Source organism: Dermacentor albipictus, chromosome 10, assembly GCF_038994185.2.
Source record: "Dermacentor albipictus isolate Rhodes 1998 colony chromosome 10, USDA_Dalb.pri_finalv2, whole genome shotgun sequence".
Taxonomy (NCBI): domain Eukaryota; kingdom Metazoa; phylum Arthropoda; class Arachnida; order Ixodida; family Ixodidae; genus Dermacentor; species Dermacentor albipictus.
In genome coordinates, this window is record NC_091830.1 from 87,335,908 (window position 1) to 87,361,909 (window position 26,002).

At 44.8% G+C, this 26,002-nt stretch overlaps 1 protein-coding gene across 13 annotated transcripts in view; it reads right to left on the reverse strand.

Moving 5' to 3' along the window:
* Positions 1–26,002, reverse strand: part of LOC135910263 (zinc finger protein 771-like) — a 69,251-nt gene that overhangs the window by 24,903 nt on the left and 18,346 nt on the right. For 3 of the 13 annotated variants that reach the window (XR_011509201.1, XM_070528028.1, XM_070528026.1), the window contains 2 exons: positions 22,551–22,856; positions 19,912–20,044 (listed from right to left, as the gene is read on the reverse strand). The exons of 1 other annotated variant lie outside the window; for it this stretch is intronic. Coding sequence is in view for 4 of the 12 variants with exons in the window: in XM_070528028.1 (XP_070384129.1) it covers positions 19,912–20,044; positions 22,551–22,856 (439 nt within the window). In the remaining 8 variants the exon portion in view is untranslated. Of the gene's footprint in view, positions 1–3,132; positions 3,214–6,035; positions 6,249–18,212; positions 19,428–19,911; positions 20,045–22,550; positions 22,857–26,002 lie in introns of those variants that run through there. 9 more of the 13 variants (XR_011509204.1, XM_070528027.1, XR_011509200.1 and 6 more) reach the window with 8 other exon arrangements.

Consider the following 26,002-nt stretch of genomic DNA (forward strand, 5'->3'; position numbering starts at 1 on the left):
TTCTTTTTCCTTTTTCCACGAGGGGCACGACCGCGAGTACGCGGCGTGATCCCCGTCACAGTTTACACAGTGGAGAGAGTTATTACATGCTTCAGTGGCGTGTTCAAGGGCACTACATTTCGCACATGTTTGGCGGCCTCGGAAGCTCTGCGAGCTGTGGCCGAAACGCTGGCATTTGAAACACCTTAGGGGGTTCGGTACATATGGTCTGACACGGAGCTTGATGTACCCGGCCTCTACAGACTCGGGCAGAATACTTGAACCGAATGTGAGTATTAGGTGCTTCGTTTGAATTTCTTTACCATCCCTTCTGATCTTAATTCTTCTGACATTGACAACGTTCTGCTCACTGAAGCCCTCCAAGAGCTCAGCTTCTGTCAGCTGGAGCAAATCGTCATCAGACACAACGCCGCGGGTGGTGTTCAGAGTGCGGTGAAGAGTTACTGTCAATGGAACATCCCCAAATGACACTAGACTGGGCAACTTTTCGTATTGTTTCTGGTCATGTAGTTCTAACAGGAGATCGCCACTTGCCAGCCTTGATACCTTGTAGCCTGGACCAAGGACATCAGTTAAGGACTTGGAAACTAGAAAAGGGGAGATATTTCGTACTTGTTTATCGGATTTTTCAGAGTGGATGACATGATAGCGTGGGAAGTTCGGTCTTTGACGGCCAAAGAACTGGAATACATCTTCGGTGCGCCCTCTTTTTTGAGGGCGATCAGGAATTGGAGGAAAGGAGCTTGCCATAGAAAATGTAATTTTCGGCGATAACGCCAACCACCCACCGTGGAGCCCTACAAGGGGACGTTACAGGGACTGTAAAAACAGGTCCTGCAAACGCCAGCTGTACGTTATCACTATAACCAAATATGAGATAACCTAGGTTGGTTATTCACACAAGGTTAACCCTTGCTGCCTGGAAAAATTGGAAGTAAACGGAAGCTAGGAGAAGACAGGAAAGGTGGAAAGTGAGAGAAAGACGAAGGCTGGAGGGAGAGAGAGACAGGAAAAGGCAACTACCGATTTCCCCCGGGTGGGTCAGTCCGGGGGTGCCGTCTACGTGAAGCAGAGGCCAAAGAGGTGTGTTGCCTCCGCCGGGGGTCCTTAAAGGTCCGATCACCCAGCATCGGCTCAACCTCCAGGATCCCCCTTTCCCCGGACACGGCTAAGCCGCGCACGACTACACGCGGGAGGGTCCAACCCTCGTGTGCTCGGGTCCGTGGTGTCGCAACACACCAAACGCCTCCTGACGCAGACGCCCCTGCGGGGACCCAATCTGCTCTCTTCTTATCCCCCCGTTAATGTTACACCCGTCATTCTTCTTTCCATACCTCGTTGCGTCGTCCTGAATTTAATAGGAATCCTTTTCGCAAGCCTTCAGGTTTCTGCCCTGTACACGAGTACTGGTAAGACACAACTGTTACACAGTTCTCTTGAGGGATAATGGCAACCTGCTGTTCATGATCTGAGAGTGCCTGCCAAATGCACCCCAGCCCATTCTTATTCTTCTGATTATTTCAGTCTCATGATCCGGGTCTGCGGTCACTACCTGCCCTAAGTAGATGTATTCCCTTACCACTTCCAGTGCCTCACTACCTATCGTAAACTGCTGTTCTCTTCAGAACATGTTAAACATTACTTTAGTTTTCTGCAGATTAATTTTTAGACCCACCCTTCTACTTTGCCTGTAAAGGTCAGTGAGCATGCATTACAATTGGTCCCCTAAGTTACTAAGGTATTCTCGATTAACTCTTATCCCCTATTCTTTCCAATCCAGGTCAGAATGCCTCGTGCAAACCTGCTGTGAATAGCATTGGAGATCGTATCTCCCTGCCTGATGCCCTTCTTTATTGGGCTTTTGCTGCTTTCTTTAAGGAGGACAACGGTGGCTGCGGAGCCGCTATAGATATCTTTCAGTATATTTACGCACGGCTCGTCTACACCTTGATTCCATAATGCCTGAACGACTGCCGAGGTTTCGATTGAATCAAATGCTTTCTCGTAATCAATGAAAGCTTTATATAAGGGTTGGTTATATTCCACAAATTCCTCTATCGCCTGATTGATAGTGTGAACGTGGTCCATTGTTGAGAAGCCTTTACAAAATCCTCCCTGGTCCTTTGCTTGACAGAAGTGCAAGGTGTTCTTGATTCCATTGCAATTACCTTAGTAAGTACTTTGTAGCCAACGGACAGTAAGACGATCAGTCTATAATTTTTCAAGTCTTCGGCATCTCCTTTTTTATGGATTAGGATTATGTTGGCGTTCTTCCCAGTTTCCAATACGCTCGAGGTCCTGAGGCATTGCGTATACAGGGTGGCCAGTTTTGCTGGAAAAATCTGCCCACCATACTTCAACAAATCTGCTGTTACCTGATCCACCCCAGCTGCCTTCCTTCTTTGTAAAGCTCCCAAAGCTTTCTTTACTTCTTCCGGCTTTACTTGTGGGATGTCAAACTCCTCTGGACTATTCCCTATTCCATTATTAAGAATCAAGAAACCTCAAATTTTTAAATATTAGCTCATGGTACTGAGGCATTGTTAACCTCACAGGAAAACTTAATAATGATCGTAATTCTGAAAACTTCAGTATTCTGAAGTTTCGAGTACTAAAATACTTATACATCGAAACTATAAGAAGTCAGGACGAAATTTCTGAAAACTTTGTTAATGTGGTGTTTGTAGTAACGTGGGGACGTATTCTGAAACGTTCGCCGCGGCGAACTTTTCGCACTGGCCACGCCTCCACCGTAGCGGCGCGCGCTGAATGGCTGCTTTGACAAAACCGGAAATGCACTTGCGCCACCTCAATTTCCGGTTTTGTCAAAGCAGCCATTCAGAGCGCGCCGCTACGGCGGAGGCGTGGCCAGTGCGAAAAGTTCGCCGCGGCGAACGTTTCAGAATACGTCCCGTGGTTTAATTATACTTAAATAGGTAATGCTAGGTGACCTTCACCTCATCTGTACAAGAGGAGTCTTGTGGTTTGGCATGAGTCAAAACAGCTTACCTCCATAGGCTTCGGCAGAGCACAGGGAGCTTGGAGAGTTGGAGGAGGAGATGGCTGGTCGCTCCACTACAGTTCCTGTGGAATTTTTACTGTTCCAAACCATGCATATGCGGTGGGGCTTACCGTCGGTGGAGAATAGGGTGAGGTCAGCAAAGCTATACTGTCCTCCTGTGGACACCACATGCTGCCTCGCAACCCGGTGAGCTGCATTGGCACAGTTAATGCCTGAAAACTGTATGTGCCTTGTGCACACTTTGGAAAGATATTTAAACCTCAACATAATGAAGCCGGCAAAATTTGCAATTTGCCTCATTATATTAAAACTCGTTGAACTGAAACTGGACTTCTTATGCAAATAAGTACAGTCACCGACAGAATTTTTTTACATGTAAAGGGTGTGCAGAATTATGTATATTATCGGGAAAACGAAGAAAGTAAATTTGAATGAGAAAAAAATTCATTTTAATGAATACTGAAAAAGTTTGCACAGAGACACGAGGACAATGCAAAAAAAAGGCAGGGACGAGCTCTAATGACATAACAAGCAGATTTTGATGAATTTAGGAGTCTGTGACGAATGATACCGTATCGTGTGACGATGACATCTTCATGTGAGCTGTACAAATTAAGCGAAGCCAGCCGCACCTTCACGTGCACATGACAGACGCTGTGGCCGGTCTATGAACGGCAGAAACGCCTAAAAGGGGTTTTCTTTGAATTTTCGCGTAACAGAATTATCTTTTCAAGTGTAGTCAAAGTACAATCCGACGCTACTATGTCTATACATTGTGTGTAAGCCGTGCTTTATGATTTTTCTTTCTTTTAGCTTGAGAAATTCACTTAGTTGAGTAGCTGCCATGGGCAACATGGAGGGCCTAGGTATGTGCGGTTCGAGAATCTTTTTGCCGAAACAATGTTTGATGCCGGATTTTCTGTGGCACGGTGCCCTTAACGCCATTGCATTAAAAGCCAAGATGGAAATACTTCAGCGCCACGAGCCCGTGATTTCAGGCTAGTTCTGTTATGCTATGCTGTACATGAAGTTACTCGGAGCTAGAAGCCAATGCCAACACCTAAAGCGCACTGCCTTGAAATGCATGCAGTAAACTGTACAAAAGGCCGTCTGCTATGTTCGAGCGGTGTAGGTGGTGCCATGATCGAGGAGGGAGGGAGAAAGGACAAGGAGGAGTGAAGACGGAGGAGAAGAGTGTCGTTACTTTACGAAGTTTTAAGGGGCTTTAAAAATTGGCGCAGGCAAGCGCCATCTATAAGTGTATCAAGGAGGTGAGTGCGCCGCTACGTGGACTCCTGCACCGGTGCGTGCAAATGGCGGACGCCGTTGGCAGTCTATGAATTGTAGAAACGCCGAAAAAGGGGTCTCAATTTTCGCGTAACATAATTACATTTTCTCGTATAGTCACATTATAATCTAAGAGACAGGTTAACTAGGCAGCCCCTGTCAGTGTCCCATGTCGTCTGTGGCTGGCAGTGACTTTGATTTCATTCTCATATTGACTGAAACACAGCAACCTACACTTTGAAAGTGCAGCTGTACAGACCATCGCTATCACAAGTTTCCCTGCCCACACGCAGCAAGGTATGCAGACTGTTTTTGTAGAAACTTGTTTCAGACTGGCAATTAATCCAACATTTCTGCAACTCTTTTCAGGCTTCAATAACCTATCAGAAAATATGCTTCAATAAATGGTGATGACATCTAGAGAGCAATCACATTCATATGCAAGAAGCTTTTTTCAATAGTGTTGAAAACTACATGTTCACTCAAAATGGACGCCAAGTGTATCCCCTTGCCCGTGACATTGTATTGTAATGCCCGTGACACATACAAGGGTTAGGTGGCCAGCATTTTTAACCTGCACACCCTGTTATAGAGCTTCTAGAATATGTGCGACTTTATTGACAAAATGCACCTTAACCAATTATTCCTGTTTGCTGTCTGAGACACCTGTTGCTTTGCCTCGTTTAAAAGCTATTAGGTTTTTAAATGCTGGGAGCATTAAAAATAAAAGCCAGGCCTTTTACTTTAGCTGATGCTAGTTTGCATTCGTCACCTTACAAAGGCTTTGGGTTGACTCGAGGTCTTGATGATTGAGGCATGATTTTACATGCAGCGTCGTCTATGGTATGTCATTTCATCTATGTTGAGTTGTGTTCATGCAGCTGTCCGGGTGGAAAGCTCCTTGAATTTATGCCAGTCTGGAACACGTAGATTCCATCACTTCAAACATAAAGGACATCTGTATTCTTCAGTTGACTCAAGTAAAACTGAAAATTATCACTTCCAAATAGCCTATCTAATCATTTGCCAATGCAGGCAAAGAAGTGCAGATGCAGAGACTGTGACGTCTTATGAAAAATTACTGTTATGTGTAATGCTACAAAAAGTAAGCAACTTTGTATTAAATGAACTTGCCACAGAGGACGTCTGAAGATTCTCAATAACTTTGCCAATAACATCACATGCTGACCTGCCCCACAGTGATTTGCAAGTGCATATATGTCTCCAACAAGAATGTACGAGGAAGGACTAAGATGAACCAGATTTTCAATATCGCCTCTAACTTGGTGGTTTGGTAGTGTATATAAAGAACACACTGTTATTGTCTTGTTAAATAGAATCGCCCGTATGGCAACAGCTTCAAGTGGCATGTGAATACTCCCATGTTGCAATTGCCATTTCATCTGAGAAATGTGGAATAAAAGCACTTCAATGTTGTCAGTATTTCATAAGAGACATCTAAGATCTTATAGTGCTTCTTGCATTGCCACTGAAACCTAGAAGAGATATAAAAAAATTATGTGTGGGTGGTAGTCAAACTAAATGACAGGCTTATTTGGAGCAGTTACTCATAGTCCTTTTTTTTTTTGGCACGCTCAGAAACATGCTGTACTCTTGGTGCTAAAGCGGATGGGCCAGCTACTACTTCAATAGGTAATGCTAAATGATCTTTACCTCATTTCTGTAAGAGGCGCTTTGGAGTTTGGCATGAGTCAAGACAGCTTACCTTCGTGTACTTGGGCAGAGCGCTGGAAATGTTCGGAGCTGGAGGAGGAGATTGGTGGACCCTCCACTACAATCCACCCACTACAGTGAAATTTTCACTCTTCCAAACCACGTATCTGCGGTGGAGCTTATGGTGCGTGGAAGATAGGCCCAGGTCAGCAAGGCTCTACTGTCATCCTGTGGAAACCACAATTTCGCCTCGCAACCCTGCGAGCTGCATCGGCACAATTAATGCCTGAACACAATATGTGCCCTGTGCATAGTTTGGAGAAATATATCTTTTCTCACACTTGTACCTAGATTATCTCTTCTTCTGAAAATGACACACACACGAGGGCAGTCATCATCAGCACCACTGCAAGTTAAGGCCCTTCACAAATGCATTCGCACAATCGTCTGAGTTGAATTCATGTTCACTGCATTTAGCGCACATGCGATTTTCCAAGACTGTCGGTATTTGGAGTATCTTGGGTTTGAAATGTCCAGTGCCACTGAATGCTGAGGAAAGCCAGTATCTTTTGTGGACAGACATATTCGGTTAAATGTAAGGCCTAGGTGTCGTATTCACATTTCTCTTGGCTTTTTATCGTTGTGCACAAAACAGCAGTATCCACTTGGCCATGCTGCGTTTCTAGCATGTCTGTGTCTTTGTCGTTAAACAAATTGCTCCCCAAGAGAAGACCTTGGATAGCATTTAGACTGCGGGGCAGTGAAATGGTCTGTTTAGCAATTGCAGCGAATGCAAAAGTGGGCTTGTTTGTATTAAATATACTTGAACCAGAGGACATTTCAAAATGCTCAATAAGTTTGCCTTTAGTATCGCATGGTCACCCAACCCACAATGAGTGCAAGTGTTTAGACATCTGGCAAGAACGCATTGCGAAGGAAGCCAGTGAACCTGACTATAAAGACAGCCTCCAAGTAGGTGATCTGGTGGTATGTATGAATACCACTCTATTTTCACCTTAATATAAAAAATTGCTCAAACTACTACAGCTTGAAGTGACGTATGGAGGTTCACATGTTAACATGTGATGGAACTTTCTACAGTAACTGCCACTCCACCTGTCTGATGGGCATGTGTCATTGATTTTAAGAAATTTGTATGTTTCAGGACAAGGTGAGTCTCTTGAAGACAAAGTACCTCTGACTTCCAGCATCCTATTGTGATATTCATGTTGCCACCAAAAAGTGTAAGAGAATTAAAAGCAAGTGCTGTGCATGTGTGGCACTCAAACTTAGCAGCAGAGTTATCTGGAGGAGTTAATCGCAGCCAATCTTTCTTTACGCTCTCCGGAGGATGCTCTTCTCTCGGTGCTCAGGAGGATAAGTCAGACGTACCACAACAGGCTCTAGCAAAGAACTGAAGGCGAGTCAAAGGCGGACAATTCCTCCCTGACCTATTTTAATGTAATGATAGATGAGCTTTGCATCGTCTCTACAAGGGAGAACATGGGGTTCGATAAGGAGTCAAGAGAGCACATCTCAGTGAGCTCGGTTTTAGTGCTGGAGGAGGTGGCACGGTCCTTCCAGAACAGCTTCCGTGGAATTTTCATTGTTCCAAGCCATGCATCTGTGGCAGGCTTACTGGAATTGGAGCGTTGGCCCCGGTCAGCAAGGCTGTATTGTCATCCTGTCGACAGCAGATGCTGCCCCACAACCCTGATGATGGTGTGTGGTGTTTAATGGCGCAAGGGCCAGCTATGGCCAAAGAGCGCCAGGACGTATGCTGTGAATTTTCTATATATTGAATTGAGTTGAAAATGTAGATGTAATGTGGCTGTAAAGAGGCATAGGATTGGGTCACTGTATGGAGTGTAAAATATGTAAGCAACAAAATGATCATGACTCATGATAAAACAGCATAAAGATTTCACTACAAAGAAGCGATATAACAATATCAATACAGGCACTACTGCCTTCACAAAGCTCTTGAAGAACTGAGAGGCGCGTGCTGTAACAACTGATCTCATTGCAGCTACAGCCTCAAAGGCAAAGCTGTGCTACACACAGTGGCCAAATTATTTCCAACATACTAACATACTCTAAAACACACAAACTGTTTTCAGGTTAAAAAGCGGTTCGTGAGCAAAAAAAAATGCTGGGTGAAGCGAAATATGTTGACGATATGCAGAGTGAAATTACTTCTTATGCTCAGTTTCTATTCGTCTGCACCGGACGAGGGCATGGAAAACTGTAAGGCCTTTGCTGCACCATTGACATGTAGGTGGATCCCCCTCCAGTCAATAAGTAAGAGTGGGTGCCATATGTATGACCTATTCTTAATCGACAAAGCAGCACTTCATTGTATCATGATGTTTTTTTTTCCGATATCCAGTGGCCTAATGCAGGTTTGATTAAGTCCAGTTGATTGGATACCCGAGTATTCCACTTTCTGCCAGTGCATCTTCAGCTTATGACATAAGTGTGGTTTAAGATCTGAGGCTGGGATGGGTATGTTTGTGTAGGTGTCGCTAAGAGCTGCTGAGGTAGCATTCCTGTCAGCAGCTTCATTGGCCTTTTCTACCACTCTGGCCAGGTACCCAGCTTAGGCTGATGAGTTGTTTACCACTAAAGGGTGAGCATAGTAATGTATATGGTTCATTTTTTATGCTTTCGTAGGTTCACTAGGGCTCAGACTACACTCAATGAATCAGAGAACACAACGGCCCTAGTGAGTTTTTTTAGGATTGTAGCGCAGCTCAGAACGAGCAAGAAAGGAAGGTGGAAAGGGTAATGAAAAGGAACGGAGAACAGGGTCAGCGCCAGGGTGAGCGCTCACCCTGTTCTCCATTCCTTTTTATTACCCCTTCCACCTTCGTTTTTTGCTCGTTCTGAGCTGTGCTACAAGCTTAAAAAAGTCCCAAACCGCTACGCCTTGGCCCTAGCGATATTCGTTTGCTGGATGTGTTTAACTGCAAAGAGTATTGTATATGCTTCAGTGTAAAAATCCATGTATGTGGATTCAATTTTATCATCATCATCATCAGCCTGGTTACGCCCACTGCAGGGCAAAGGCCTCTCCCATATTTCTCAAACAACCCCGGTCATGTACTAATTGTGGCCATGCCGTCCCGGCAAACTTCTTAATCTCATCCGCCCACCTAACTTTCTGCCGTCCCCTGCTACGCTTCCCTTCCCTTGGAATCCAATCCGTAACCCTTAACGACCATCGGTTATCTTCCCTCCTCATTACATGTCCTGCCCATGCCCATTTCTTTTTCTTGATTTCAACTAAGATGTCATTAACTCGCGTTTGTTCCCTGACCCAATCAGCTCTTTTCTTATCCCTTAACGTTACACCTATCATTCTTCTTTCCATAGCTCGTTGCGTCGTCCTCAATTTGAGTAGAACCCTTTTCGTAAGCCTCCAGGTTTCTGCCCCGTAGGTGAGTACTGGTAAGACACAGCTATTATACACTTTTCTCTTGAGGGACAATGGCAACCTGCTGTTCATGATCTGAGAATGCCTGCCAAATGCACCCCAGCCCATTCTTATTCTTCTGATTATTTCTGTCTCATGATCCGGATCCGCAGTCACTACCTGCCCTAAGTAGATGTATTCCCTTACGACTTCCAGTGCCTCGCTGCCTATTGTAAACTGCTGTTCTCTTCCGAGACTGTTAAACATTACTTTAGTTTTCTGCAGATTAATTTTTAGCCCCACTCTTCTGCTTTGCCTCTCCAGGTCAGTGAGCATGCATTGCAGTTGGTCCCCTGAGTTACTAAGCAAGGCAATATCATCAGCGAATCGCAAGTTACTAAGGTATTCTCCATTAACTTTTATCCCCATTTCTTCCCAATCCAGGTCTCTGAATACCTCCTGTAAACACGCTGTGAATAGCATTGGAGAGATCGTATCTCCCTGCCTGACGCCTTTCTTTATTGGGATTTTGTTGCTTTCTTTATGGAGGATTATGGTGGCTGTGGAGCCGCTATAGATATTTTTCAGTATTTTTACATATGGCTCGTCTACACCCTGATTCCGTAATGCCTCCATGACTGCTGAGGTTTCGACAGAATCAAATGCTTTCTCGTAATCAATGAAAGCTATATATAATGGTTGGTTATATTCCGCACATTTCTCTATCACCTGATTGATAGTGTGAATATGATCTATTGTTGAGTAGCCTTTACGGAATCCTGCCTGGTCCTTTGCTTGACAGAAGTCTAAGGTGTTCCTGATTCTATTTGCGATTACCTTAGTAAATAGTTTGTAGGCAACGGACAGTAAGCTGATTGGTCTATAATTTTTCAAGTCTTTCGCGTCCCCTTTCTTATGAATTAGGATTATGTTAGCATTTTTCCAAGATTCCGGTACGCTCGACGTTATGAGGCATTGCGTATACAGGGTGGCCAGTTTCTCTAGAACAATCTGCCCACCATCCTTCAACAAATCTGCTGTTACCTGATCCTCCCCAGCTGCCTTCCCCCTTTGCATATCTCCCAAGGCTTTCTTTACTTCTTCCGGCGTTACCTGTGGGATTTCAAATTCCTCTAGACTATTTTCTCTTCCATTATCGTCGTGGGTGGCACTGGTACTGTACAAATCTCTATAGAACTCCTCAGCCACTTGTACTATCTCATCCATATTAGTAATGATATTGCCGGCTTTGTCTCTTAACGCATACATCTGATTCTTGCCAATTCCTAGTTTCTTCTTCACTGCTTTTAGGCTTCCTCCGTTCCTGAGAGCATGTTCAATTCTGTCCATATTATACTTCCTTATGTCAGCTGTCTTACGCTTGTTGATTAACTTCGAAAGTTCTGCCAGTTCTATTCTAGCTGTAGGGTTAGAGGCTTTCATACATTGGCGTTTCTTGATCAGATCTTTCGTCTCCTGCGATAGTTTACTGGTATCCTGCCTAACGGAGTTACCACCGACTTCCATTGCACACTCCTTAATGATGTCCACAAGATTGTCGTTCATTGCTTCAACACTAAGGTCCTCTTCCTGAGTTAAAGCCGAATACCTGTTCTGTAGCTTGATCTGGAATTGCTCTATTTTCCCCCTAATCGCTAACTCATTGATCGGCTTCTTATGTACCAGTTTCTTCCGTTCCCTTCTCAGGTCTAGGCTAATTCGAGTTCTTACCATCCTGTGGTCACTGCAGCGCACCTTGCCGAGCACGTCCACATCTTTTATGATGCCAGGGTTAGCGCAGAGTATGAAGTCTATTTCATTTCTAGTCTCGCCGTTCGGGCCCCTCCACGTCCACTTTCGGCTATCCCGTTTGCGGAAGAAGGTATTCATTATCCTCATATTATTCTGTTCCGCAAACTCTACCAATAACTCCCCCCTGATATTCCTAGTGCCTATGCCATATTCCCCCACTGCCTTATCTCCAGCCTGCTTTTTGCCTACCTTGGCATTAAAGTCACCCATTAGTATAGTGTATTTAGTTTTCACTCTACCCATCGCCGATTCCACGTCTTCATAGAAGCTTTCGACTTCCTGGTCATCATGACTGGATGTAGGGGCGTAGACCTGTACAATCTTCATTTTGTACCTCTTATTAAGTTTCACAACAAGACCTGCCACCCTCTCGTTAATGCTATAGAATTCCTGTATGTTACCAGCTATATTCTTATTGATCAGGAATCCGACGCCTAGTTCCCTTCTCTCTGCTAAGCCCCGGTAGCACAGGACGTGCCCGCTTTTTAGCACTGTATATGCTTCTTTTGGCCTCCTAACTTCGCTGAGCCCTATTATATCCGATTTACTGCCCTCTAATTCCTCCAATAGCACTGCTAGACTCGCCTCACTAGATAACGTTCTAGCGTTAAACGTTGCCAGGTTCATATTCCAATGGCGGCCTGTCCGGAGCCAGTGATTCTTAGCACCCTCTGCAGCGTCGCAGGTCTGACCGCCGCCGTGGTCAGTTGCTTCGCAGCTGCTGGGGACTGAGGGCCGGGGTTTGATTTATTAGACATTAAAAACGATGGTCCTACTGCTACGTAAGCAACACCACAAGGGGCCATAGAAATATGTTGCAACACAACTGCTTCTGTGTAAAGTTCAGCACAGGAATACTACTCCCGACGCTCAAGAAAATGTGAATGTATGTGTGCTTGAGGTGCTCGTTTTTATGTTTCTATGAAAGAGACGTCACACTGGATATTCTGACACTCCCATGGTGGTAGAAGCCACGTAGGAGCCATTAAGACATTCTCTAGAAGCGAGGCACCCGTTTCTTCGGACAGTGCTTCCAACTGGAGGGTCAGAGGTGGCCTAGTGGTTGGGTGGTTACAGAACAGCCTAGCCGTGGACAGGTCGTGAATAACTGAATGGCATGGATGATGGAAATCTCATTTCACCTTGAGGGGATAGCGGAAACTTAAATATATCCTTTGGAGATGTAGAGACGATTTGTTGAATTCAACGTACAGGCTTTCTACAGGACTAGTCCTGAATGCACCTGTAGCAAGACAGATACCCAAGCCGTGGACGGAATCGAAAAACTTCAAAGCACTCGGTGCGGCATAGTTATAGACAATGGCTCCATAGTCAAAGTCTGACTGTATAAGACTTTCACACAAGCTCAAGACAAATCTTCTGACTTCCCCAAGATGTGCAGGACAAGAGCTTGAGTAGATTTATTGTCTTCAGGCACTTCATTTTCGAAAAATTTAATTGTGCGATAAAAGCTAATTTAAAATTTAAAATGAGGCCTAAAAATTTATGCTCATGGCTCACAGATAGCCGTTCTCTATTAAGATCATTAACGGGGCCCGGTTTTACACTTCTCATTTGTGAAGAGAATGCACATAGATTTTTCGAGGGGTTAGTTTAAAACCGTTCCCGTCCGCCTACTTAGACAATTTATTCAAGCCAAGCTGCACTTCTCGTTTAAAACCGTTCCCGTCCGCCTACTTAGACAATTTATTCAAGCCAAGCTGCACTTCTCGCTTGCAGGTACTCAAATTACATAATTTGTAACCTATTTGGATATCATCCACATACAACATTGTACGTGGTATGATGGTCTAGAGCGAGTTCATTTTTACAACAAATAAACTACAGCTCAGCACTCCACCTCGTGGCAAACAAGTTTCCCGAGTAAATGGACGAGGCAGGTCGTTACCAACCCGAACATGAAATGTGTGGTTGGAGAGAACTTCGAATCAAGTTTAGCAAATTGCCTTGGACGCCCATTCCAGCCAGGTCATGAAGGGTTCCGAAAACCAAAGGGCTCCATGTCTAAAAATACCGACAAGAAAAACTATGCACAAAGGCAACACGGATATTTGTCTCGATGCAAACAAGACTACCTGTTGTGGATCTACGTTCCCTGAAGCCGCACTGCAAGGGACCTAGTGTTTTGTTGCTTTCAAGCAGATGGATCAGGCGCTGGTTAGTAATTTTTTCAAAAGCTTGCATAGGCACCTTATTAGAGCTATAGGCCGATAGCTGCTGACCAAAGACGGGTCCTTGTCTTTTTCAAGAACAGGAACTATGACTGCTTGCTTCTAGGTGGACGGAATGTAGCTGGCAAAGAATATGGCGTTTAAATATAGGAGTGTGTCGTGCGCTTTGAGGTGTAGGTGCTCAATCACCTCATAAACTATTCGATCGTTTCCAGCAGCCGACTTATTGCAACAATTTAGTGCAGCCTGAAATTCTGCCATGTGAAAGATGGCTGCAAGATTCACTTCTTTTCCCTTTCCTATTCAGAGGTAGTTGCTCCACTTTTTGGTGGTACCTCAGGAATGTATCTGAATAATGGGATGAGCTAGAAATGTGCTCAACATGTGCCACTAGTGAATCAGCTTGATCTCCAAGATTATTTGCCTGTGTGTTCACTAATGGTAGCGGATGAGTCTGCAGACCTTTGATTTTGTTCTCTGTTCCAGGCTATTCTTTCATCAGTATCAGAATTAATGGTGCAAATTATTTTTGCACCTTCCCTTTTGGCACGACGGCATGTCCCTCTCCTCTCAGACTTTATTTTCTTGACAACGATCAGATTCTCTGTACCTGCAGAATCTCGGAGATGGCTCTAAGCATTAATTTGATTTCTATGCGCTTCCTTACACTGGTCGTTCCAGCAGAGAAGATGTCGCTTACAGCGCAATCCATTTGTTTCGGGGATTCCTACTGACACCCCATCCACCACAAATGCCGTGAAATATGCCACTGCATCATCGATAGAGTGTACAGATGTCATTCCAGGTCAAATGCGCAAGCTCCCTGTACCGTTGTAGTCGGTACAATCAACAACCCACCAGGGAACATGTAGAAAGCACTCACCACCTTTTGTTAGTTTCGTGACAATGGGGAAATGGTCACTCCCATAGTGATGCATAATCCACTCCACTAAAGATGCGGCAAGGGTATACTCGATGCGATGCTTAAATCGATAGATGAGAATGTTTTGTTTGCGACAGTAGAATGTAGGCTCTTTGCCTTTTAGCAAGCAAGCATCCGTAGAGAAAAGGAGGTCTTCTACTAAGCACCCTCTGGCATTACGACAACCTCTCCAAAGAGAGTTGCGTGCATTAAAATCTCTTACGACAATATAGGGTTTAAGCATGTCATAGATAAAGCTATGAAATTTTGTTTTTGAAAAACGGCAGTTCGGAGGGGTGTATAGGGAGGCAATTGTGACCAGCTTATAAAAGAGCACCTCCTGGACCGCAACTGTTGATAGCTGTTGATAAACAGCTGTTGATAAACAGCTATCAACATAAAGCTGTTGCTGTTGATAGACAAGAGCACTTATCACCTAGTGTGAAGATGCTTGGATATATTACTGATTGATGGCAGTACCGAGTTGTGTCTTCTGAACGAACTTGTATATGTTTTCTTTTTTTTTAGTGATCTCTGGCACCCAGTGGATGGCATGCCCTCTCTGATCGCGAGATATTGGATATCCTCTTCGATAGCGGCAGCGATGACTAGCCAGAAGGCAATCCCAGGTGTGTAGGCTAAAGGAAAGAAAACTGAATGCAAATGGGAGAGCGAAAAGAGGGGTGCTGCTTTGCACATGCCTCAGTGTTTTCAGATTTTTCACACGGTGAAACGCCTCTGACTTCTAAAACCTTCACAAAATAAAGTGTGAATATTTCTTAAATGTTGATGAATGTATTTTTATCAGTGTCCATCACATAGTTTGCTTAGGCGCTCATGACGCGTTGGGGCTTTCAGTGAGAAAATGCGAGGCACGGATGGCCCGCACATGCGCACGGCGGGCACCCCGCGAATGGGTTAATGTCATCTTGATCGTGCTGTAAAACCCGGACATTCCAATGCATTATTTGTGTATCCATGTTATATCTGTGTCGTGCTGTGTGTCTAAGAGATATAGATTAAGTTAGCTCATAAGACCTTTCCAGAACCTGTGATATAGCATTTTTTTTTTGTTCTTGGCGCATGAGTTTTGCCGTTCCTTGGGCGTCTGAGACCGCCGTTGTGCTCGTATCCATCACCTCATCTGAGACGGTGGATAGTGCCTGTTTATCGGGCATGTTAAGGGGGTTTAACAGCCTATCTGCATGGGCAGCGGCCCTGGGTCTGGCAGGCCTGAGGGTGTGCTGGTGCTCCTTGGCAGGGGCCAGAACAACACTACCTACTACAGCCGGAGAGGGGGCGGGGGCGGGGGGGCAAGTAGGGCGCTGGTGGCATGACCGCTGTGAAACTTTGTGCTACTTTAGAAGCCCACAAATGACGTGGCCCTGCCCCCCGGTGTGCCAAATCGGTGTAGAAAGGACTTGACTGATTGAATGGGAACACTTACGCGCCTCTGGGAAACATTGATTTAGACTAACCTTCAGTTCCATTATTTGTTTCTCTTTTTTTCCAGTGGCGCAGGATCGCGAGTAGACAGGGTGGTCTCCTTCACAGTTGGCACAATGGGTTGCTGAAGGGCAGACGTCAGAAGAGTGGTCACTGCAGCTACACTTAGCACAAACAACACGCCCTCTGCAATTTTGCGACACACGCCCAAAACTCTAACACTTGAAGCAGCGACACGGATTTGGGATGTATGGCCTGACATGAAGCTTACAGTAACTGGTTTCAAATAATTCAGCATGGTTGCTGGTTCCCAAAGAAATGACTAAGCGCCTAGTTGGTAATTGCTTGTCATATCGCCTTATTTTTATTCTTTGCACCTTGACAATGTTCTGTTCTTGCCATTCCTCTAGTAGTTCACTTTAGCTAAGTTCAACAACGTCATCTTCCAAGATGGCACAGTGCACTGTGTTCATTGACCTATGTGGGCCTACTGAAACTGGAATGTATCTGAGCGCTACAAGCTTCAAGAGCATGTCGTACTGTGGTTTGTTGTGAACATCGAGAAGACTGCCGGTTCCCACCTTCGCTACTTTATAACTTGGACTTACTGCATCAGTAAGAGATTTGGCTACAGGAAATGGTGAGATCATTCGTACTGTCTTAGTTTCATACTGACTGTGAACAACATGGTACTTGGGGAAAAGACTTTTGGTTGCATGAAAAAATTGAATGTTTTATCAATGCGTCTCCTCTTCAGGGAGCGATCACGTAGTGGTGGAAAAGCATTTGCCATATAAAATTGGAAAATTCAGCAGCAACGGCAGCCACCCACCACCGAGCCCAACAAAGTTGGAAGAATACCTGCAGATACCAGCCATGCATCGCCGCTATAACCTAACATACCCAAGGTTGCATAACTACACGAGGTTTACCCTTGCCGCTGAGAAATTCAGAAGTGAGAAGTGAAAACAAGACAGGAAAGCTGAAAAGGTGAGAGCGAAAGAAAAGGGTTGAACACGAGGACAGGAAAAGTTAACTGCATACATACTCCAGGACGGTCAATCCGGAGGTGCCGTCTACGTGAAGCCAACGCCAAACAGGTGTGTTGCCTCCGCCGAGGGGCCTTAGAGGTCCATACGCTCAGCATCGGCTCAACCCCCAGGGTCCCCTTTTCCCCGGACACGGCTAAGCCACGCACAGCTAGCTACAAGCGGGAGGGTCCAACAGTCATGTGCTCGGGTACATGGTAGCGCAACTCACCAAACACCTGCTGATGCAGACACCCCTACGGGTTGCCCGGCAACCCTGCAAAACTGCATGGCATAGTTCATGTTTGAAAACTTGGCATGTTGCACACTTTTGGGAAAATGTGTTTTCTTGAACCTTTAGCTGGATTATCTTTCTTTTTTGAAAATAATAAGTGACTGAGAGGAGGCAGTGCCTGAACCACTACAGTTGCGGCACATAGTGAATGTGTTTGCACAGTTGTTCCAGATGTGTTCACCTTCACTACACTTTTGCAGGTGCATGATTCCCATGAACAGTTAGTGAACAATGACAATACCACTGGCACTTGAAGCATCTTCTTGTGTCTGAAATGTACACTATGACTGGAACACTGTGAAAAGCTATACGGCCTTCCTCAGGCAGAGATACTCGGTTATATGTGAGGACTAGGTGTAGGGCACTTACATCTTTGCCTTCCTTTTTCACTATTAGGTGCCAAGTGGCAGTAACCACTTGGTCATGCTGGTCATCTACAATACCTTTGTTGCGTAATATATTTTAATGAGAGAAGACCTTGGATAGCATTTATACTGCAGTACACTGTAACTGCCTCTGTCTGATCTGTGATTACATTCCGTTTCTGGAGGTTTTTGTATTGTCTTTCAGGTTCTGTGCTTGGAAAAGCATGGACCCTGATGCTGGCTTTGTAATCAGTGCTGACCACACTCCTAATGCACTGTGCAATGGCAATAACAGGTATTGTGGGGATTGGTGAATTGTCAATGCAATTATTCACTAGGAATATTTTAATAAATCATGTTTTTCCTTCTGAAGTTTCTTTCGTTGAACCCCTTCTTGGGGCCTATCTTTTTCTAGTTGAAAGCATGATCCATACTACTGTATGAGTCTGCAACAAGATAAGCCAAGGTAAACTCCTATAATTTTCGCGAGGACCCATAGCCCTCTGCTTGGCAGGGAGACAGAGAACACATTGGCCGAGGCTTGGCCAAGGCTTCAACCGACACTCATACTGAGGCCAAGCGGGCCCATGTCATCATGCGAGTTCTCTTCACAAGGATTGCTCCTTTAGTGAAGAGTACAAGGTTGAAAGGATTAGGAACGGAAGAGTGCTCATTTACATTGGAAAGTGAAGCTTATTTACACAGAACAAGAGGTACTTGTACTGGCTGGAGCACGGAGTGCAGTATATCGTTATCATAGCATGAACTACAGGTCAGAAGGCTACATCTTTTTGGTGAGCACACATCAGAGCACAGTAGAATAGCACAGGTGTCCGCATTTAGCCTTTCTGTCCTCCCTAGATCCCTAGGCCAGTGAAATCCTCGGTCACATCATCTTGCAATCGAAGCGCTCGCAGCTGCCTTGAGGGCGTGTGTACAATCACTCCAAAACATATATCTCAACGCTATCGGATAAATACCGCCGTGCGCACATGGCTTACTCTCCAGGATAAAGAAAGGGATGCTAGGCCAGTGAAATCTGCCGTTACACCATCATCAAATCAGAGTGCTTGTAGTTGCATTGGAGTGCGAGTGCACACAATCGCTCCGGAACATTTGTTCACTGAACAACATCACATAAATACCCCTGGGCCCGCATGGCTCACTGTCCTAAGAAAGGGATGCCTGCAGTCAGGGTTGTCACACTTGACTGCAATTGGGCACTTTGGCTCCTGGTATGGCCCAGAAGTGACCATAATGAATCTGCGAATAACAAATTTTTCCAGGAGTTTCTTGGTCTCAGCGTCGTGCCATAAATCAACCTCACAGCTGTCAAGTGCATTTTGCCTTGGTGTCGCCGCTGGTCTGTCCGAGGGAACGTATTGTGAACCTGAAGAAGTGATTGCTCATAGTAGGGCAGCAGAGGCTGGAAGATCACATTCCGCACTGGCAGATCTTAACAGTACATACATGCAGCTCTTGAATGAACCCCTTCCACGATGTCATGCGTCGCTTTAGGTACGCGACTGGGTACGTACTGCAGTTTGAAGAAACTACTTGATGCCAACTTGGAGCAACGGGTATGTACAAGCTCAGTACTGGTCTTTAATGAGTCTCTTCAATGCCAACTAGGTTAACTCTGTGTGCGCCAGTAGGTGTGTGCCACTATACAATGATGAAACAAACCTACGTCACATACCTTGGCTTTGCCTGACTTGGTTATGCCAAAACAAAATGCTAAGGACTTCTGCTTCATCTGTGAACTACTTCGTTCGGCTTGGACCAGTGTTTGGAGACAGAACCCTATAGGTTTGTCTATGCTGGCAACACGATGGTAAAGCCGCTAAATGAAATAAAGTTAGTGCCATCTCCTCCACCTGTGCTGGGCTCCACTCTCTGTTCTGTCAACCGTGGCTTCCCCTACACGGTGCTGAACTTGCAGACGCTCTTCATTCATCTCTGTTCAACCCTAAGCAAGCAGCGAGAACACAAAGCACAAATCTATATCAATAGTCGGCACTCTTTGTCGGCATCGCAGATTGTGTTCAAGGTAGGGTCCCGACGGTGTTGCCATTGCCGCAATACATTTCGTCACACTTCATAACGGTTTGATGTGGGTGAATAAGGTACTAAAGAGAAATACCGGCTTATAATGTTTCAAACGTAATAAGCGCACCTGTGTGTTTACATACCGTCACCGATTTTTTACGAACGGTGATACATTCAAAAGGTGCTGCTAGCATACATTCAGGTCAAGCAAAGACTGCACATGAAATGTATGGCTGAGTCGACAAAAAGCATGTGCGTTTGAAGACTACTTGATTGAAGTCGGGCAAGAAAGTTGCAAATGCAGCGGAAACATGCGACACTTGGGAAAAGCAAAAACTAATGTAGCCGCGTACAACAAATGGCAGCATATGAGGTTAGTGAAGAGCAAAGAATCGCTCGCCTACCTCAGAGAGCCGGGACCATTGCGTTGCGTTGAAATCACCCCAGCTGATTCTTCGAAGCCAAACCTCCCTCTGGGCCGAATCTCACTTGGCAGATGGAATACAGAATAGTTGCGTGCCATCCCTTTCACTTGTGCTGTAATCGAAGGCACAGCAACACTGCATTGCAAACATACGAATTCGTACAAAAGCAAAATGGAGGTGTGAAACATGGTGCCTGGATACACCACTCGCAATGTTTGGAACCGTGAAGGCGGCGGAAGCAAAAAACAACCAACAAAAAGGCACGGGAGGAAACACGACGGTTTTCAGCCAATGGGAAGGCCCAGCGTCAAGGTAAAGCGCGGGAGAGGAGGACAGTGGTAAACTTCAAAGAGTGGAGCTGCTTTTGATTTGTATTGGGCAATGTACACGAAGGGGCACCGCTTCTACTTATGTGTAGATGTGTTGCACTGGAGGCGCAGCAACTTCGTTGCATCAGAATATGTGAGCATTCTGACATTTCGGAGGGCTTTCATATTGTTCTAAGGACTGTTGCTGCTTCGATGAGAATTTCAAATGACGATCCTTTACAAAGTTGCACAACAAAGCAAGCATCGTTGCCAAGCTCAGTACGTAAACTGCTCCAATAAGCGAGAAGACTTATGTAAAAATGGAGCTTGCTCACATTCATTAAAGAACACTTATGCTTCCATATTTTCACACCACATTCACGAAAATGCTGGTGGACTGCCTTGAGATCCATCTACTGTTGCATTTCCCTTCTGAAAACCAGTAACCTATCCATGCATGCTTGTACGCCTGTCAGACCGCCAAGCATACTTTTCACGATGCGCTGAAAGATAGCTGGTGAGTAAGACACTCCAAAATGTAGTCGATTGAAGGAAAGCAACCCTTTGTGGGTAGTGATGGTCTTCAACTTCTTTCACGTTTCATCAGATAGAATCTGGTTATAGGTACCCTACAAATCGAAAATGCTGTAGATGTCTCCATTGTGCACTGCTGAAAAAATATCGACGACTGGAAGCAGATTATGTTGTGACACATGCTGCATTTACAGTTAGGTCGTAGTAAACACAGATCAACAGATCCATCTTTCTACAGTACCAGCACAATTGGTGTAACCTATCCTCAGTGAGTCACAGGAGAAAGCACGCCCGACTTGACTAGCCTTTCAAGCTTTTCAGTCACCTTGTCTCGCACTGCATACGACAGTAGCCTTGCCTTGACAACTACACAGGGGCTCCCCTCTTGACGTACAGGTGAACAGGCAGAGCTTTGAACGGACCTAGTTCTGGCTTGAAGACGCTGATACTGCAACATTTCCTTGAGGTCCTTATGTCGTCTGCTACTACTCCTGAGGTTTCGGACTGTAGCACCTGAGATTGTTCAGGGCTCGAATAAGGTTGCAACCAGATAAACATGGCCCTGAATGATGAATTACTGTCATGGAAGCAGTCAATGACTTGCACTCATAGCAAACTGTCATTGTAACCTTGCCAGCCTTAGCTAGAGCTCCCAGTTACCAGGACAACCTTAAGTCTGTGTTCTTGGTTTTAAGCCACATTGTGCAGTGTATGTTGTAGACGTTGCAGGGAATGACGCATAACAGGGCGCCAAGGTCCATTTTCATCGACGCCTTCACAAAACATGTCCTGCACGCCACGGATGACTTCATTACTCAGCACCGACACTTGGCTTTTGGTGATTGTGAACAGTCACCAAAGTTGCATTTGTCAGCGTGTCCGAGCTCGACAATCAACTGCTGCGGTGATTTGTCTTCATTTTGCATAGGAATTAAAATCTGAAGCTTTTTCTCCAACCTGGTTTGGCCTGGGTTTCTAGAAGACCTCCAGAATTTCAACAGCCTCCTTGTAGGTGAATTGGTTCATCTTACAAGAACATCACCCATTGAATACGTCAATTCACTTTGATCTGAGAGCCAAGACAAGAAGTATTGTCTTATTTGCATCCTTTGCAATGCTGTTGCCTCATCAAACGGTGGTACTTGTCACTACAATGCACAAACAGCAAAGCCCTTGCATTCCAATATGTGAATACATTTCTTGTTGCCATTGCTACACCACGCTGGCAGGCTGAGACAAAGTATTAAGACAGCAGACGTACGCTGCCAAAACAAGAAATATTTATTTTGTCGCAGGTGTCTTTTAATAGCCACCCATCAAGATCAAACAAACAAATACAATCAAGTAAAACTTGCTGCAAGCATAAACAAGCACTATCACTGGATGGCAGGAAGCTATGCACGCGCACTCATAGAAGTCTACTTTGCAGCAGTTTCCTATATGCATAAGAATACACAAGTAGTAATGATGGAGGCATATCTTTGATACTAGACACAAAGCTTTATATGTCTTACAGAGGTTCATTGACACTTGCACAGTTCCGACAAGTAAATAAGGAGTTAACGAAAAAGCTCTTAAAACAGAATTAGCATTGAAAGGGTCACTTGCCCTTGTGATGGCGTTTGTGCCTATTAAGGTTGCATCTCAATGTAAACGTCTTAAGGCATAAGTGGCACTGAAATGGCCTCTCGCCTGTGTGAGTGCGCACGTGTGCCTTAAGATTACCCTTTTGTGAGAAGCTCTGAGGGCATGAAGGGCACTGAAATGGCCTCTCACCTGTGTGAGTACGCAGATGTTCGTTGAGGTTACCCTTTCCGTTGAAGCTCCGAGGGCATGAAGGGCACTGAAACGGTTTGTCGCCTGTGTGAGTGCGCAGGTGTACCTTGAGATTAAACTTATGTGCGAAGCTCTGAGGGCACAAATGGCATTCAAACGGCCGCTCGCCTGTATGGCACATGGTGTGTCTTTTCAGATGACCTACATTATCAGTCTTATAGTCACAGAAGTTACAGTGGTGGCGGCGTCCCTGATGTGACTTGGCACTTTCCGTAGTGGCAGCTTGACAGCTGGAAGGCCTCGACGCTGCATAAACAAATTATCACAGGTTACCATACCAATGCTTTTGATTTGAAAACAAAATTGAAATTATGAAATGCCAATGCAAAAAACACAATGTAGATACCAATACTGACAATTGCTGTTTTCTTTATTGAAGAAATATTGATGGTAATTTCAGATTAGACAAACGAAGTACGGCTCATCTATTATTTTTTATTTGCGGTATATGAATTTTCCAGTGTATAAGTCCCTCTTCTACAAATCGCACCCCCCTCAGAACTGCAGTTTTTCAGAACAAAATGGTATATAAGTCGCACCAGTGTATAAGACGCAGCCGTTCAGTCGGTAAGCGACTTAAAATACAGTGACATTTCACTTCGTGAACGCAGGTCATGGTCATATTGTGTATTTCTGCCATCATGGCCGCTGCTTTATACTGCATGAATTCCAAGGGCAATAACATCGTCCCCGTGCGCCATCTATGTTGTATGTGCAATTTAAAGTGTGCAACTGTAAGCCAAGTCGTGCATAAAGGTGGAAAGCGGACACGGGAGGAAGGTTTGTACTGTCGTAGCAACTGCGCAGTTTGCACAAAGGCACGCGCGTATCTTGAAAGCGAGCTGAGATGCGCCGACTTCGTAGTCTGTCGACTTGTGGCCTTCCACCACTCACATTGCTGCTCCATCCTTCTCGCACTGTGTGCTTCCCAACTCTATCACAAAAGAACCCGGTAGCGCCATAGCGCGCACACAACCTGTAGCAACTGCCAGAGGAAACCCAGCGGGTTGCTAGAGGCCATAGCATCCAATACGATTTTGACAACCGTGTACCTCAAAAAAAAAGAAAAGAAAAAGAAACAGGAAAGAGCTGTATACAAGTTCTACCGGTGTATAAGACGCACCAACGAAAATTTCCGAAAGAAAAAAGACTTGTAGACTGGGAAATATGCTATGGGTGATTGCTCAATGACCCAGATGGAAAAATTGAGACATTTTCGCAAAGAAAGCAAATTTAATTTTAGGAACATCATAAAGTCAGAGAACGAGGATTGTAGCATTATTGCAAGCTGCTGTCGCAGGGTTTTCAGTTTTTCTATCAAAGAAACCCGAAGTTCAATGCCAAAACAAGCAGTCTGGTACATAAGCACATCAGTAAGAAACATAGCTACTGGCTTCACAAATACATACACTTGAGGCGACCGCTTTATATAGGACCATACAAGAGCAACAACTATTTTTTAAATGCAAGAAGCAATGCAGTGTGTGGTTCCTCAGGTGACGAGAATACTAGCAGGAAGCAGCTTTGAACGGGTACCAGTTACTTTTAGTCGAATGTGCTACGTTAAAACCACTACTTTGTCGTTTTATGGAAGGTACTTATTCTCTCCTATTACTGCATAATACTGCATAAAATAAAATTTTTCTTGGCTGAACCGGCATCGTGGGTGGCGGCTGCTGGCGACATAACTACAACAGGGTTCAGCAGTAGACTGCACCGACCGCTGCTTGACATTTGGAACATCTAGAAAACACGCCAATGTTCAACGGTCAATACAACTGCATACAGTGGTCTAGATGTTGCTCCAGCAATGCTCTTGTTCGCAAACATTATTTTTCAGCTACATTATTGTGTCATACTTACTTAGGTTAAGCATATAAGATCTGAGCAACCTTAACATGTACTGCTCAATTAAGACGAAAACTGCTCAATTAGGACAACAACAATCTGACTTTACAGGTGACAAAATGAGCACAAAAATCAGAAGCTTGTAATACTTTGGTTGCTGATGAGCAGGAAATGGCCACGCACATGCATGCAAGTACAAGAAAAGAAACCAGACAGATTATACAACACACTGAAAATAAAAACTACAAAGTATGGAAAACCCAGTTTTACCGACTCCTGCGCAAAAGCTTCTACATCAACAAATGAAATAAAATTTCACAATTCAAAAGACTCGAGAAAAGAAAAGGTAATGTATGGAAAGAAGCAACCGGTCGCCATAAGAAATGCTTCGCTGCCATAGCCCCAGCACAGTTGCCTCAATAATAAATATATTTGATTTATAACACACTTTTAGTATATATCTATATAAACATGTCTCATAAAACAAAGCAATAGCAAAAGATACTATGTCCAGTACACAAGAGAGAAAAGAAACAATGTCTTGAATCTGCAATTAATGCTTCAGAGCTGAGACTGTAGAAACAGAGGGATGATTCTTCTAAACGTACCAAAGAAGACACACTGCAAAAAAGTCGCAGTTTTGACCGAAAGCCGAAGCATTGATTGCGACAGCAAATTATTAGATAGCTAGACAAAGTAAGGAAAGTACATTTACCGGCCGTAGAAACTTGTACACATTCGCTTATTAAATTAACAAGCACAGTGCCAGGTGCGCACAGGTACACATGAACTTCAACATCTCGCGTCATGACCGCGGAAACTTGCTGTGAAAATGCTGGAGTGAGGAATCGTGGCAGCAGCAACAAGTGAATTGACCTTCATGCATCTCTCGTTTCAATGCAAACGAAACATCAAAAGCACAGAGCATACAAAGCTACTGGAACTGCGAGCACTCTGCAAACATCGCAGATCCTTTTAAAAGTGAGGCCACTGTGGGCGTGCACTTTGGCCACGTCGCAAGCTGGTTTCGAGTTACGGCAACCGCACGGCAACACCACAAGCGCCTGCCACTGGTATAGACCCTCGCCTCACCGCTGTACGTCGCATAGGACAGAAGAGGACATGCTTCCGGCCCACTTTCCTCGCTCACGCAGGCAAGATTAAGGCACATTTGCTGGCTCATCCTCGAACACTGTCAATCGCACGTACAGCACAAAGTGCGCATCGACGATTTTATCGCCCTTGGGCTTTACACGAAACTCATGGCGACACTGACTGAGGTCAGCAATGCGCCTGGATTGCCCACGTAATTGCTATCACAATAAAAGTATAAAATACAGAAATAAAATATATCTACCCGGATCACAGACCACCTTCAGTGAATTTGTTTCTTCAAACAGTGGTGTAATCAAGACCTACTGCCTGTATTAGGTCAACTTGCAAGTGCGATCACTCAACTAGCCTTGGAGCACAAGACACAATAAAGTGCTAAAGGTGCCAAAAGATTACATATTACAAGTGCAAGAATTAACCCTTTGAGGGTT